At 43.2% G+C, this 15,793-nt stretch overlaps 1 protein-coding gene across 5 annotated transcripts in view; it reads left to right on the forward strand.

Moving 5' to 3' along the window:
• Vwa8 (von Willebrand factor A domain containing 8) overlaps window positions 1–15,793 on the forward strand; it is a 324,208-nt gene that overhangs the window by 216,587 nt on the left and 91,828 nt on the right. For all 5 annotated transcript variants that reach the window (XM_063274157.1, NM_001427283.1, XM_039094044.2 and 2 more), the window contains 6 exons: window positions 827–935; window positions 2,558–2,696; window positions 5,886–6,085; window positions 12,919–13,029; window positions 14,182–14,246; window positions 14,647–14,772. In XM_063274157.1, coding sequence (XP_063130227.1) covers window positions 827–935; window positions 2,558–2,696; window positions 5,886–6,085; window positions 12,919–13,029; window positions 14,182–14,246; window positions 14,647–14,772 — 750 coding nt within the window. The remainder of the gene's footprint in view (window positions 1–826; window positions 936–2,557; window positions 2,697–5,885; window positions 6,086–12,918; window positions 13,030–14,181; window positions 14,247–14,646; window positions 14,773–15,793) is intronic.

The following is a 15,793-nucleotide window of genomic DNA, read 5'->3' on the forward strand; positions in this document are numbered from 1 at the left end:
ACAGTCTGTGGGCTTCATTCTCTACAACCTTCCAGCATGGGTCTAACACTCATGTAACCTGGTTACTACTTGATTCAAAATCAAGTAAAAGAACAGACTGAAATGAAAGAGAATTGCTCCAATTTCCTTTAAGCCTTCCTGTAGTCTACCAGGAATCTGCATGTAAAGTTACTATACAGTGTATCAGCTCCAGTGGAATGTGTGTTGGCCTTAAGAACAGCTGTCATAGGTGAAATGGGCCAGGGTCTTACTTCCTGAGCGTCTGAAGTGGAGCGTCTTTCTGCTCCTAATGTGTACACTGTAAACACGATGTCGTAGACTGCATTCTGGGTGAGTTTTGGAGTCAGATAAAGCTTTCTTCCTATGTACATGTGCTCCTGGTGACGTGTGCTGGTGAACATGTTTCCTCCTGGCTGCCTCTATGCCAACCAGACACAAGCTAAAGTCATCTGAGAAGAGGGGACCTCAATTGAGAAAATGCCTCCATAAGATCAAGCTGTAGGCAATCCTGTGAGACATTATAATTAGTGATTGATGGGGGAGGGCCCAGCCCATTGTGAGTGGGGCCATCCTTTGACTGGTGATCCTGGTTTATATAAGAAAGCAGTACCCTGCCATGGCCTCTGCATCAGCTCCTGCCTCCAGGTTCCTGCCATGTTTGAGTTCCTGTCCCAGCGTCCTTTGATGATGAACAGTGGTATGGAAGTATAAGCCAAACAAACCCTTTTCTCCCCAAGTTGGTCATGGTGTTTCATCAAAGCAGTAGTCTATCTAAAACACTTGATAATGGGGAGACATACTTACACTTTCAAATCATCTTTGACAGGTTTCCCCTACCAGAAAAGACATTCATGGGCTACTGGATAATCGGTCAGACGGGAAATGGAATGCAAAAGGTCTTGTGTCCAGCAGAAACTCATCGCATTGACATAAAGGTGACTGTCCCTATTGTTTCCTCTTAGCATTGAATCTAACAAGCTTTTTGAATCTTCTGTTGATGTGGTCCATACTGTCTGAGGCCGGCAAGCAATACTTACTGGTTGGTTGGCTCTTTAGCTTCTGTGCCAACTTAAAATTCAATCTGACCTCCAAGGAATTCAGTGTAGGCAGTTGCTATTGGACAAACAGAACTTCTAAGAGCTAGTCTTGTGTTTCAGGACAATCTATTGGATATATTTTTTATTTTCCTTACAGAATTTCTCTGTGATATTTGTCTTTATGTATGCTAACAAGATTAAATTGTCTTCCTTTTCCCATTTTTACCCATACATTGTTGACATTGTCTTCCTGAGAAAAAGGAAAGGGTCACATGCCATTAGTTATCATCAAAATCATTCTAAGCATTTCAGGGAGAAAGAGTTCCCCTCTGGGCCATTAGGAGCAGAAGTCAGGGATCACACTGAAATCATTGTTCTAAAACAGGTATTCTGTCTGCCACTACCCCACTGCTGGGATCAACATGGACAGCAAAGTCAGCAAACCTAACCTGTAAATGGCCAAAAGGTATATGCAGTAGATTTTGTGGTCTATAAAGATTTGGTTGTAGCAAAAAAAATTCTGTCATTGTAACACGATAACCAGTTATGGCAGTACATAAACAAAAGGATGTTTTCTTCCTCTAAAGTTGTATTTAGAAAATCCAGGAGTGAGTTCTGGTTTGTCATTCCCTTTGGGAGCATAGAGTCTTCTCATTTGTCAGAGCCTCTTGTCAGGGCTGTCCCTTTCCTCTACCCCACCCTCCCAATGTCACCTAAGCATGATCAGAGCACCTAAGTCACTTCCAGAAGTGTTTTCTCAAGGTTTTAAGAGGGCTACAGTTTGACTCTTCAGTTCCCTAGGTACAGTCTATGTAGGAGGGGACATGAACACCAATCTCTAGCCCAAATGTCTTGATTAATTAAGGACTGTAGGACATACGAGTCATTGAAGACTTAGTTGTACAATAGGATTCTTCCAGGAAGTCATAGCTAGCTACCCAGACTGATATGCACAATATTATTAAGTTAGTTTCTTTGCTTGTACTGAGAATCATATGACCATAAGCGAAACATTCCACTTTTTATAAGTAGCACTAATGATTATCAGTCATTTGAGGGGGGTTAGTTTGTCTTATAGGGTAATTTTTAAACATTTCATTGCAAAGATCCACTTTAGCCATTACGTTTCAGTATAAAGATCTCACAACCTTCCTTCACAATGGAAATATACCAGTCCCTGGCTTGTTAACTTATGTTATTTTGATGGTTTGAGCAACTCTGGGTCTCTTTCTATTTGGAGGTCAGTGGGTTTGGATTTAGGAAGTAATGTAGTCATAAGAAATCTTATACTGCTTTAGACATGGTATGCTTCATTGAAACAAAAGAAAGAGAGAACTGTAATGAGCTATAGCACGGGAAAGCACTGATGAAGGTAAGTATATGCTGTTATTATGGTTGTAAGTACCATGCCAAGTGATAAAGTAGAATATGTCAAGACAGCAAATACTGAAATACTGTATTTTGGAAGAACTGCTTTAGTGACTACCCAACCACCTTCACTAACTGTGGCTTTGTTACAGGGTCCAGTACTTGTGAACATAGAAAAGTACCCAATAGAGAAACATGAATCCAGATTCCTGAACTTTACTGAGGAATGTACTTCTTGGCGGTTTCCAGTGGATGAAGTTAATTTAATCTCTGACATCGCTGTATCACATGGTATGTCATTGATTCTTTTGGTCTTTTCCTCCTGTACTATTTTAAAATCAGAGGGATTACAGTGATGTTTGAGGCATAAAGAACTCTGAGAGAGACACAGTTGGTGACTTGGCCAATCCAGATAGCAATTATATGTAATTTAGAACTAATTTCCTCTAACAACCCCACAAAATGCTATTGTGGACCCCACATAAGCATGGCTGGGTTGGTGTACAGACGTCTGTTTCTCATTACAGTCAGAGCACAAAGTTAAGTGCACCCAGGCATGTGCTGAAAATACAAGGGGAGAAGAGTAAGGAGAAACATTGGATCTGAGGAGGGAGGCTGGGGTTCCTGAATGGTGATTGCGTAAACCACAGCAGTGAGGCCCAGAGCCTCTTCCCATCATTGAGCCTTCCGTTGTCAGGGATACAGGGAGTGGGTGGCAGCGGTTGGCGTCTGCACTTGGGGGCTGCTGCCACCGCTGTCTCGATTGAGCCTTAGACCCTGGCTACCTTTGGACAGATGTTCTTAAGGTGATGTCAGTTACTAAAGTGGTAAGAACAAACTGGTAGAAGGCAAGGACAGCTGCTAACTTGACTGAGATGGAGTCACTGAGGGGAGTAAGTCTGGGTCTTGCTTTTGTTCGTGTGAGTTCTGTGGCTGTCATTTAGTCCTCCAGTCAGCCATTTTGAATAAGTGTTTGAGACTGGGTTATTGTTTGTTGGTGGTAGATAAGAGCTCCCAGTGGTAGCACCATCCAGGTGCTCTTATCAGGAAATGTTGTCGCACTCACCGGTAAAAAAAGAGAAAGTTTGGGAATGGTTAAATGAAGGTTAAATGAACTTTGGTGCTTGTGATGTGTGGTGACCCTCTTAATGCACACCTGAGGCAGAGAGCAAATTGCCTGCAACACTTTTTAAACTTGCTGTTGGCCCTCTCTTCTGAACATAGTGCTTCAGGTTGCCGAGCAGGCAGTCACAGTTGGCCTTGAAAAAGACTCATTTGCTTTTCCTCTCAGAGGAACCACATCTGCAATCTGGATTTCCCCTTTGTTCTTATCCTTCTCTTTTTAAAACCTATTCTGCATATGCATATATGTATTATATATATATAATATGTATATATATGTATATATATAATGTGTGTGTGTGTGTGTGTGTGTGTGTGTGTGTGTGTGTGTGTGTGCACGTTAGAGAAAACAGCACTTTCTTGGGAGGGAGTTGGATAATTATATATCTATGTGTTTGAGCCGAGGACCAGACAGCACCTAATGCCTGTAATGTGAGAAAGATTAATAATCCTGTGGTGCATATTTCTGCCCCTGCTCCTTCTGAGTCCCTGCTGCCCTCTCATATTCAGAAAAGTATTCATAAAATGTTAAATCGAACTTGTTTTTGTTCATAATGAATGTATTTAAAAGACTTATAAAGGACAAATTCTATTATCCTGACTGATACTTGGAATTGCTACAACATAGTTCATATCAGCTCTTAAATAACAGGCCAGGTATGGTAGCACACATCTTTAATCCCAGCATTCAGGAGACAGAGGCAGGTGGCTCTCTGTGAGTTCAAGGCCAGCTTAGTCTATATGGTGAGTTCCAGAACAGCCAGAGCTCATAGTAAGACCCTATCTTAGAAAATGATGATGATGATGATGATGATGATGATGATGATGATGATGATGATGATGATGATAATGATGATGATGATGATGATGATGTCTGCTTCAGCTTCTTTCTTCCTCCTCTTCCTCTCCTCCTCCTTTTTCTCCTTCTTTTTTAGACAGGGTCTCAGTGTGTTACCAAGGCTGGCCTATTACTTGCTATGTAGACTAGGCTGGCCTCAAACTCACAGAGATTCACAAGCTGCTGCCTCCCAAAGGCATACACCACCACGCCCAACCTGGTGGCTGTGTTCCTCATTGATATTAGTTTTGTTATTTAAATTTCACATATCTTTTAATGCACTTTTCTAGTGTGTATATACTTATTGTAGAACTGATTATCTTGGGCATATTTGTATATGTTTTAGAATGTTTTAGAATGGCTCATACAAATGCGTGATCCAGATTTTCTTGGATTACAGCAAATTTCACTCCATCTCACTGTCTTCCTTTTCATCTAATTTGACATTAAGGAAATATGATTGCTATAAAATTAATAACTGACAGATAAGCAATGCTTAAAGCACTCATCAGACAAAGGCAGCTTATACCGCAAGGTGCTCACATAAGAGATGGTGGCCCTGTTAATTTAAGGGGGGGGTGCTCAGTCTACAATCCTTGCCATGCTTTGCTGAAGCAGGGGGCACGGCAGCCCCCTCCAGCTCCACTGACGTCGTACCTACAGTCCATTGGCTCCGCTGGCGATGGAAACATACAGAAGCATTCATAGATGTTTTACAAGTACCTGGATTTAAGAGATTTTGGATTTTGGAGATTGCATAAGAAAATTTCCAATAAGAATATTAGATTAGAAGCTAAAATCTATAGTGCTAGACTGTGAGGGTTTAGCTGAGTGGTAGAGTTCTTGCTTAACATGATCATTGCCTTAAGTTAAATCTCCATTACCATATCTGGAAGGGGGAGGCCCACAGGGCTCAGAGGTTTCTTTTTAATTTATTTATTTTATGTATGTGAGTACACTGTGGCTGTCTTCAGACACACCAGAAGAGGGCATTGGTCCCATTACAGATGGTTGTGAGCCACCATGTGGTTGCTGGGAATTGAATTCAGGACCTCTGGAAGAGTAGTCAGTGCTCTTAACCGCTGAGCCGTCTCTCCAGCCCAGGGCTCAGATATTTTTAAAAATCAAATTTCTTATTTATAGCAAGAAAATTCTATAAACTAATGACTATCTAAAGGAGAAGAACTTAGCCGACGATGTTGACAGAGTTCTTCTGAAAGAACAGTGTCCTGATAGAGGAAAGCAGTGGCCACAGAGCTCTTTGCTACCAGGCAGCGAGAAGTTTCCTGACGTCACCGATTGGAGTTATCATGGGTCGTCGTGGAATTCTTTGGGAGCCCAAATAGGTGCTGCTTTACTACGTGGTGTCACTCTGCACATTTAGGAGGTTTTCAGCTTGATAACCTGAAACCCACGTGCTGAGCTTCCCCCGGCTCAGGTACAAGATTCAGCCATGCTAGAACCCTTAGCCAGCCAGAAACCTGTTCACAAACTGCACAACGAATACGTTTTCATTTCAGAAAATGGAGAGCATACACTGTATGTAGCTACGTGCAATCCCATTTCCTTGTACTTCATGAACATGACTGGGGAAAATGGCTTCTTCGTGGACTTCTTCGACATCTTCCCAAGGATGGCCAGTGGATCCTGGCGGCCGTTTGTCACAGTAGCACCATTGGGAAGTCCACTCAGGGGTCAGGTTGTTCTGCATGAGGAGCAGGTAAGGCACACTAGGCACTCACGGGACTGATGTGGGAAGAGCGAGTGCTTTGAAGGAAAAGTCAGCTGTGATTGAAAACCTGTGCTTTCAGAAAGAGCTCGTGCTGTACCGATAGCACAAACCACAAAGCTGGGCTACTGTCTTCTCTCTGCAGAGACCTGAACACACTTTTCAAGTCTGCAAACGGGTCACAGACAGTTTTCTACCTTACCACATTGACAGTTAAGAAACTGTCAGTCTCTTTAAAGAGATAGAACACTAGTGAACCAACAGATGAATGCATCTCCTCCAGGTTGTCTAGCAGCAGGGTGATGTCAGAGAGCGTGAGGAGATGAAGTGGGTTAGGAGGGTAATGGGACGAAGAGTGCCGAGGCGTCTCCTCTGAGGAAGTAGCATTTTAGGGGGATCTAAGTGACGTTTTTCGGAGATAGCCACAGAAATCCAATGAGTGAAGTGCACTGGGATCCTTCTGTATCTAGCGATGCTCAGCTTCTATCCATCACGTTTATAGATTAGTAAATTAAGGTCTCCCTAATGAAAAGGGCAGATGCCTAGCTAGCGTCAGGCTGACAGCAATTCCAGACAGATGACACAGATCAGAAGATAGGCTGTGCTTCCCTTAGTGGAATTCTAAAGGTCTCATTACTCTGTACCACCAATAGACAGTGGTCTGGTCTTGTGTGCCTATTTTCTACCTAACATCTACCAGGTGTTGCGCGAGACATAGTATTTATCTTACAATTCCCATGCCTACTCCCGGGAAAGGGAGGAAGGAAACAGCGAAGGTGGCTCAGTGGTTAGGAGCACTTACTACTCTTGCACAGGACCCAGATTTCTGATACAGTAGCTCACAGTTACCTGTAACTCTTATTCCAGGAGATCCAATATCCTCTTCTGACCTCCACAGACTATGACATGAATATTATACACCTAAACTTGTGCAAGTACACACATACATACCCATAAAAGCAATAAATAAGTAAATAAATCTTTTTTTAAAAAGCGATAACAGTTATTTTTATTCTCAGTTTATAATCTGGTCCAGGATAGACAATAAGAGAAATAAACCACTGGTTAAATTCCACCCTGTCCTAGAGTGTAAGACATGAGAGTGGATGCAACTTAAAATAAGGCCGCTGGGATAGCCCAAGTGGCTGATGGAGGTCAAGGGGAATGGGATAGAAACCTGGACAGAGTGTAGGTGAAGGGAATGGTAAGTCCTGAACCCCAGACGCTAGAACATTCCCTCCTCCTTTTTAAAGATTGAATGAGGGTGAAAAAGGGTGAAGTAGAAAGGTTATTCAGTGAGCGGGAGTAGAGGTGAGGCAGAGGAGGTGGTTGGGAGCAGACTGCTCAGGGCCTTGTAGGCATTGGAAGGTTCTAGGCCCTGAGAGTAACAGGGGAGTGTGGTCTGGCGTGTTAGAAAGGGATTTCTTCCCTTACTCTGTGATCAGTGAGTACTGAGGCAGAATAAAGGGGCCAGTTAAGACCTTCTCACGGTGAGCCATCCAAAAAATATTGGTGGCTTGGAGGGCGAAGGTCATAAGTGATTGACCGAGATGCATTCTGACAGCAAACTGACAGGACTTCCTAACAAAACAGGCATGTGGGGTAAGAGCTCCAGGACAGCTCCAGAGCGTCTTGGTGACACCCTGCCTCAAACAAATGAACAAACAAACAAACAAGAGAAAGCATGAAGACCTGAGTTCAGATCCTCATCCCACAAGAGCTTCACAACCAGAAGAATCCGCCATAGAAAGTACCTGTCAGGGTGATTTTAAATTTAATTAGCTAATCAAATTTGAATGAGACTCAAAATTGGAAGTATTTATTCAAACAGTTCCCCCAGATTTTCAGCTTGTCACATTAACAGAAATTTACAAATTCTGTAAAACTATTAGTTTTTAGATGCTCAGCTCATGTTTTACTTCTCAAAAGACCGATTGTTTTGCAACATTGTAGACTGATTTTTTGTTCAGTGACTTTCATCAAGTAAATAAGGTTTCCACTGTAGAGCTGCACTTGACTTCACAGCCTGTGCCCCGCCTCTAGGCATCCTCAGACCCTGTCTGACTTCTCATCCCGAGCGACACGACATTCGAGGTATCCGTACGCTCCCTCAAGCTGCCCCTCCACTCCCTCCTCACAGAGGTTATCCCAGTCGACTGTTTTATAAAACGGCGCAGTCAGGCTGGATGGTGGTGACGCACACCGTTAATCCCAGCACTCAAGAGACAGAGGCAGGTGGATCCCTGATTTTGAGGCCAGCCTGATCTACAAAGCAAGGTCCAGGACAGCCAAGGATGCATAGAGAAACCCTGTCTCAGGGGCAAGGGGGAGATGAGCAATTTAACTAGTGGTGTAAACATGTGGGCTGCCCTCAAATCCTTCCTGACTGGTAGGACTGAAGACGGAGTTGAAAGGGACACAGTAAAGCCACAAATAAACCCGGCTCTTATCATGTTAAAGCTTTGCTGTAGTTGCATCCTCCTGCTTAGTTGGAAAGTTGCTCAAAAATTCCTTGCTAAAATAAAATCTTAAGTGAGGACAGGAAACCTAAAAATAGCGGCCTTGCCCTGCCCCTGTTCCCCAGGGCTCCTCGTACATCTGCTCAGCCTTTAGTGTCTCAGACTGGGCATGGAGGTCGTCCAGAGGTTACTCTTCTCCCAGTCAGACACAAATACAAGAAACTGCTCAGTTGCTCCACCCTGCCCCCACCTCAAGCAGGGCCAAGCCAGCTTCTTGTACTCATAGGTGACGTGAGATTCTATTTTTGAGCACAGGCAGAATATATCATTAGTCATTTACAGAAGGAACCCATTAACATCTGAAAGGACGGAGCCACAGAGCTCCTTAAGGCTGCCAAGGGTTGGAGGAACCCATTCTCAGCCCACGGGGCAGTGCACTCAGGCTGTGGACACATGTGCTAGGAAATGCGTGCGTGTGTGTGTGTGTGTGTGTGTGTGTGTGTGTGTGTGTGTGTGTGTGTGTGAGAGAGAGAGAGAGAGAGAGAGAGAGAGAGAGAGAGAGAGAGAGAGAGTGCTCTAGTCACGTATGCCCAGTTAGGATACGAGTTTTAGAACCTAGAAAAGGAAGGGAGATGGGAATTACACTGAACTCTCTCTGTAATCATCTGCTCATTCTTTATTATTTTAAGACTTCCTTTAATTGCAGATTCCCTAAGAGCTAAGCATTTATGACAGAGTTATATGTATTTATCATGCAAGAAACATTTTCTCTATTAAAACCTACTCAAACAGAATTTAGCCTAGGACCTAGAATTTAGCCTTGCACATTTTCAGCTTGCTGTTACACTTCCTTTTTAAATTATGTTTCACGTGCATGTGTCAAGGCCACAGGGTGATGTGAGGTGTCCTTCTCGGCCTCACTCTGCCTCACATTATTGAAGCAGGGTCTCTCACATGACTGCAGAGAGCACAGGTTCATCTGTCAAACCCCAGTTCTACCTGGAAAGTCCAGGCAGCTGCCATGTCTGGCTTTTATGGCTTTTACCTGGATTCTAGGGACCCAACCTCTGCCCCTTGTGCTTGGTCTGCTGTGGTAAGTTCTTAACAGAGCATCAGAAAGTGTGTCGAGGTCTCGTCTTAAGTAGGATAAGAGAGTGTGTTCTGGAGCCATTATAAATGGCCATAGCCCCGGGGAACACAGGCTTAGGTTCCCAAACTCCACGTCCAGCATAGAGCCAGCTTTATGAAGATTTTAGAACAAAACAGAAAGTGTCATAAATCAAGTCAAGTTTAAAATACACTGGGGGATACACCAGCGAGGCAGGTACAGCAAGATGGGGGGAACTATTTTATAGGCCCAAGATGCTACCTGATGACTCGGTCTTAGCTCTTGGATTAGTAGAAGGTAGTGTTCTGCTAAATTAATAGCTCCTAAGAGTTTTTTATTGATTATTGTGAGATGTTAGTTCAGATTCAGAGTAGAACAAGGCATGGCAGTTCCAGAAGCTAAAACTAGCCCAAGATAAAGTACATAGCCTCTGAGCCTACAAAATCCCTGTCCCCCACAGCACTGAGGCTGCAGTCCGCCCACCCGTCAGCACTGAGGCCGCAGCCGCCCACCCGTCAGTCTCTGCAGACACACACTCCTTCTAGGAGCCTTTGTCCACAGCCAGACGAGGCTTCTTCCCAGGAATTGTAGTTCACAGGTGTTACTTGTGAAAAAGTTAGCGTTTTATCAACATGCTCACTAAAAAATAACATAGCCATAAACCAGAGTATGTGGTGTACAGTATAAACTCGGAGGTGGAAATGTTTTAAATTATCTTGTAAAGTACATTTCTGTATTTCTTTTCATTTCTCTGAACTTTGGAAGACAAGGAAATCTAGAGCCAAATTAGAGCAAGAAAACTGCACTGTTGTGAGACAGTGAGGCATACCTTGTAGATGTCCTTTTACTCTGCCTGCTTTTATATTTTAACCAGAAAAACCAGCTTCTTCGCAGGCTGTGAAGACACGTAATCTCTTCTAGCTTTCTCAGTTTTAAATCCCTATTGCGTGTTTTCCAGTTTGTAAGCTCAGTACTTAGGGTTTATTTCCTTTCTTGAAAAAAATCACTGAGATTGTTACTGCATTGTGATGCCTTAGGATGGTTCCAGGAGTAAGAAGGGCAAGGCCTCAGCCCTCAGGCAAGTTCCACCAAAAGCCAAGGCATGTGTGTGCACAGAGCAGAGTGCCAGAGAGGACAGGACCTGCCCCAGAAAAGGGAGGGTCCTGGAGATGTGTCCAAGTCTGCTTAGAGGTGGGGGATTGTGTGTGGTCCTTCAGAACTGACTGCTTATGCTATCACAGGTAAACCTGGACGATACGAAGACATACAAATTTATTACTTCCCACCACAGGAACCTCCAATGGGAGATTTGAGAGTTCCTTACACAGAATAGCTCCCTTCAGGGAAGAAAAAACAGCAAAACAAAAACCACCAAGCCTTTGTCACACAGAGGGAGAAGAACCCAGAAGTGGGCATCTTAAATGTTTAACTAAAAGGACATGAGTTTTCTTTCTTTTTTTTCCATCTTTATTAACTTGAGTATTTCTTATTTACATTTCGATTGTTATTCCCCTTCCCGGTTTCCAGGCCAACATCCCCCCTAACCCCTCCCCCTCCCCTTCTCTATGGGTGTTCCCCTCCCCATCCTCCCATTACTGCCCTCCCCCCAACAATCTAGTTCACTGGGGGTTCAGCCTTGGCAGGACCCAGGGCTTCCCCTTCCACTGGTGCTCTTACTAGGCTATTCATTGCTACCTATGAGGTCAGAGTCCAGGGTCAGTCCATGTATAGTCTTTAGGTAGTGGCTTAGTCCCTGGAAGCTCTGGTTGCTTGGCATTGTTGTTCATATGGGGTCTCAAGCCCCTTCAAGCTCTTCCAGTCCTTTCTCTGATTCCTTCAACGGGGGTCTCGTCCTCAGTTCAGTGGTTTGCTGCTGGCATTCGCCTATGTATTTGCTGTATTCTGGCTGTGTCTCTCAGGAGAGATCTACATCCGGTTCCTACAGGCCTGCACTTCTTTGCTTCATCCATCTTGTCTAATTGGGTGGCTGTATATGTATGGGCCACATGTGGGGCAGGCTCTGAATGGGGGTTCCTTCTACCTCTGTTCTAAACTTTGCCTCCCTGTTCCCTCCCAAGGGTATTCTAGCCTCTTTCCAGTCTGTCTGTCCACCAGTTGCACAGCTCTCCGTGGTGCTGCAGAAATTGTTGCAGCAGCTGTAATGGAAGTTCTGTGGGTGCAGGGCAGAGACAGCTCCCCACCACTCCCTACTCCCTGAGTTCAGGCTGCAGATCTCCACTCAGATAATCCCACATCCTTGGCTTCACCTCAGAAAAGGATTTCAGGCTGAGCCAATATTGAACAAATATGGAGGGCATGTTGGTGGTGGTGGTGGTGTTGGTGTTGGTTTGTTGTTGGTAGTGGCGTGTTTGTTTCGTTTTAAAATGTGTGTGAATGTGTGCGAGAGTGCATGTGCACACACGTCTATGCCATGGTATACTTGGAATTCTTGATTTTCATCTGGAAAGAAGCTTCATGCCTGACTCATGAGAGAGGGGCTCCATTTTCTTCCTGCCCCCCATCATTTTCCCTGTCTTTCTATCCAGCCTCATTTCAACCTCAGTGAATTTCAAGGTGACAAGCATTTGCTACTAGCTAGGTTTTTACACTCTCACATACTTTTGCTAATCCGATTTTCTACTATTTTCTTACTTGAACCTAGTCTATGAAAAGAATAAAATTTTACTAAGGGTCATATAAGAACACTATGTTAAAGGTTATCCTTTTTATTCTTTTTAAATATTTGATTATTTTCTGTGTGTGAGAGAGACACACACAGAGAGACACTGAGACAGTTGCTGTATGTAGGTTGTATACTATGTGTGTGCTTGGTACTTATAGAGGCCAGATGTTGGTGACAGATCTCCTGGAGCCACAGGCGGGGGTACATCACGAGGTCCTCTGTGAGAGCATGCAGTGTTCTAACGCTGAGCTATCTCTCAACTCCAAGTGTCATCCTCACTTCCTGACTATGTAATAAACAGAAATACAGAGCAGCTATCTTTGATTTTAAGACAACCTTCAAAGAAAAGGTTACATCATTATCTAGTTAGAAAATCTTCAGTAAATTACCAAACATGTATTCTGTGTGAAGATTACCGAGTGTTCTCATGATACCTTACATTTCAGTATCATTGCCTTTCCTTTGGTTTATCACAGTCACCTTCCGTCTCAGGTTCCTAGTCGCTGCTGTTTTTATTGTGGTTGGGGGCGGGGAGGAGGTTGTCTTCATTTCATACCATTTTGTTTCTTTCCAGAGTAATGTCGTCCTCTTGCTAGACACCACTGGCCGTGCCATCCACCGTCTCGTCCTTCCCACAGAAGAGTCTACATCTAAGAAGTCTTCCTGGTGGAACAAGGAGGAAGGTGTAAGGGATACCAGACTTGCCTAGCAAATTGATTGCCAGGGATGTTCCCATCCACAAAGACGGATGCCTGCCTGTCCCTCCCAGTGCCAAACAACAGAAACTAGAAGACACAGAAGAGTTATTCAGCAATTTTAGATTTTGACGTGTAAAGGCTGTGTAGTTAGATATACAGTTAAATAGCAGGAGGTCCCTGTAGTAGATAGCATATTAACATGAAGATTGCCAGGACTGGACTATTAAGGAACATTAGAGCTATTTGAGTGTGTTATTCGTAACAGATTCTTAGTCATGCAGTCAACTTAATTATTTTCCGATAACATAGTTATATTTTGGATTTGTATGTTAATATCTTAAGTATGGCAACGGGTTTGCCTCTGTCAGAGACATGTTTCAATTTATCAACTAAATTAAACAAACCATGTAACCTCACACAGGGAAAAGTTTTTTCTGCCATTTAGATATAAAAGAAAGCTTGTCCAGTGCTTTGAAAATAAGCATACATAGTTTATAAAAGACTGAAGAACTGTTTTTAAGTGTCATAATTGAAATAAGAGCTAGGAAACAAAGTATTTCCTGTATGCCTATATTATGACATAAATTCCACAATTAACCAGTAATGAGCACCTTTTTTAAACCAGTATTTTGCACTTTTTCAAAGATTAATTTTCAGGTGTTTTGCTTACATGTCTATCTGTGCATCATGAAAGTGCCTGGTGTAGAGGTCAGAAGAGGATGTTGGATCCCCGGGAACTGGAGGTGTAGATGGCTGTGAGCCAACATATAGGTGGTAGGAACTGAACCTAGGTCCTCTGCAAGAGTAGCAGGCACCCTTCACTTCTGGGCTCACCCCACTTGGTACTATTTAAAAATTACTCTGAAGAGGCTTTCGTAGCTTAATGATAGACTGTTGGCCCACCAAGCACAAGGCCCCAAGTCCAAGCCACAGAACTCAGAACAAAACCCCCAACACGCCTAAAGAAGCTTTAATATATAACATGCAGTGTGTTTTAAAATATAGGTTAATCTATGTTCCCCTGAAAGTCTTGGCATGGATAAATGCTTCTCTGTCAGTGACTTGGATCATGCATTGCAGGAGTAGTTATGAGATCATTCATGTCTATCTTTGTTTTGTTTTGTTTTGTTTTTCTTTAGGAAACTTATAGAATGTGTAAAGAATTTTCACACAAAAACTGGGTAGTATTCTACAGACAAACAGGGTAAGCTCTTCACTATAGATGATTTTAAGCCAGAATTCTTATTTTGTTCACTCTGTTATCTGATGTAATTATATTCATTTAGTATAAAACCAACAAAAAGTAATAAAATCTTATTCTTGAAAATAACCTCTGAATATCAGAGACCCCTGAGAAACAGGCAAAAAAGTGATACTGTGATTACACAGCCCCGGCTACACGGCAGGTGTCACTTCTTATTTTTTTCTCATGCCTACCCTGGCAGATGGAGAATTTTGTACACCAGTTTTCTAAAATAGCATGTTCCTTTATTGTTGCTTAGTCTGAGAAAATGCTCGTTTTCAGGTTGTATATTATACCATAACCTGATTACCCCACGTTAGCCCCATCACTTCCTTTCAGATATAATTTTCTTCTCTTTCAGGAATAGCTTGACTGTCCTGGATGTCTTAGAAGGACTAACTCACACCATCTCACTTCCCATCAACCTCAGGACAGTTTTCCTTGTAGCGGAGGACAAATGGCTTCTTGTGGAAAACAAAACAAATCAGTGGGTAAACCTTTGGGTGTTCTCTCTCATGAAGTGTGCAGAGGATCAGCCTCGTCTATCACTGCTCTCCCCTAACTTTATGTTTCTGTGCTTATCAGCCTTTCTAAGGAAGGTTTAGAAGTACACACTGAGGAAAAGTTAAAGTATATTCTGTGTCTCTTCTCAGAGAATGAAATGGAAATTAACAATTAAAAATGATGACTTTTACGAATGACCCACTTGTGTTTGGGGCTTTCCTACTAACACACTGAGCATTCACTGTGTTCTTGCCAAACTCCAGCTGCTACAAAGCAACCCTTTCATCCTCTTTCCTGAGAGGCAAACCCTCCATCCTGGAGATGTTGCCTTTTTGTCACAGGACCCACTTAGACATTTCTCCTTTTCATCTCGTGTACGTACTGGGTATAGTTATGGTGGTGTCTGCTAAGTGCCTTCTTGAGCCTCACAGTTTCTGTGGAAGGCACAGTATCCTGCACCGGCCTTCCATGGTGGATTTCAAGTTTATCTTCCTCGTGTGCTACATCCACCAGGACTCTTCCTGCTGGTTAGCAAAGTGCCTTCCAGACAACAGCATCCGGTACTGATAGATCTATGTTTTAGAAATCTTAAAGGCAAATAAAAGCTTGGGCAATTATAGTCATGCACTTCTCTTTCTCAGCTGGTCACAAATCCAGGGCCATACTCGCATCGGCTGCCTGATCCAAGACTCAGGTCCCGAGGGAGCTCCATTTCTGGACATAGCAGGGCACACCTGAAATCCTAGCACTCAGAATACGGAGGCAGGAATCACAAGCCCATGGCCAGCCTGAGCTAATAATTGATCCTCTACCAATACCCTGTCTCAAAATACATCCACAAGAACAAAAATAGAAAAAAGCGAGAGGGGGCTCAATGGTAGTAAGGGTCATAGCTGTGCCTGTCTTGAATAGGAATTTATTTTAAATTTGTATTCACTATGTTATTTGGTATTTCTCCTTACAGTATTGTTGAAAATACTGGTTTGGTAATTTGTGATGAAAGG

The sequence above is a fragment of the Rattus norvegicus genome, chromosome 15, assembly GCF_036323735.1.
Source record: "Rattus norvegicus strain BN/NHsdMcwi chromosome 15, GRCr8, whole genome shotgun sequence".
Taxonomy (NCBI): domain Eukaryota; kingdom Metazoa; phylum Chordata; class Mammalia; order Rodentia; family Muridae; genus Rattus; species Rattus norvegicus.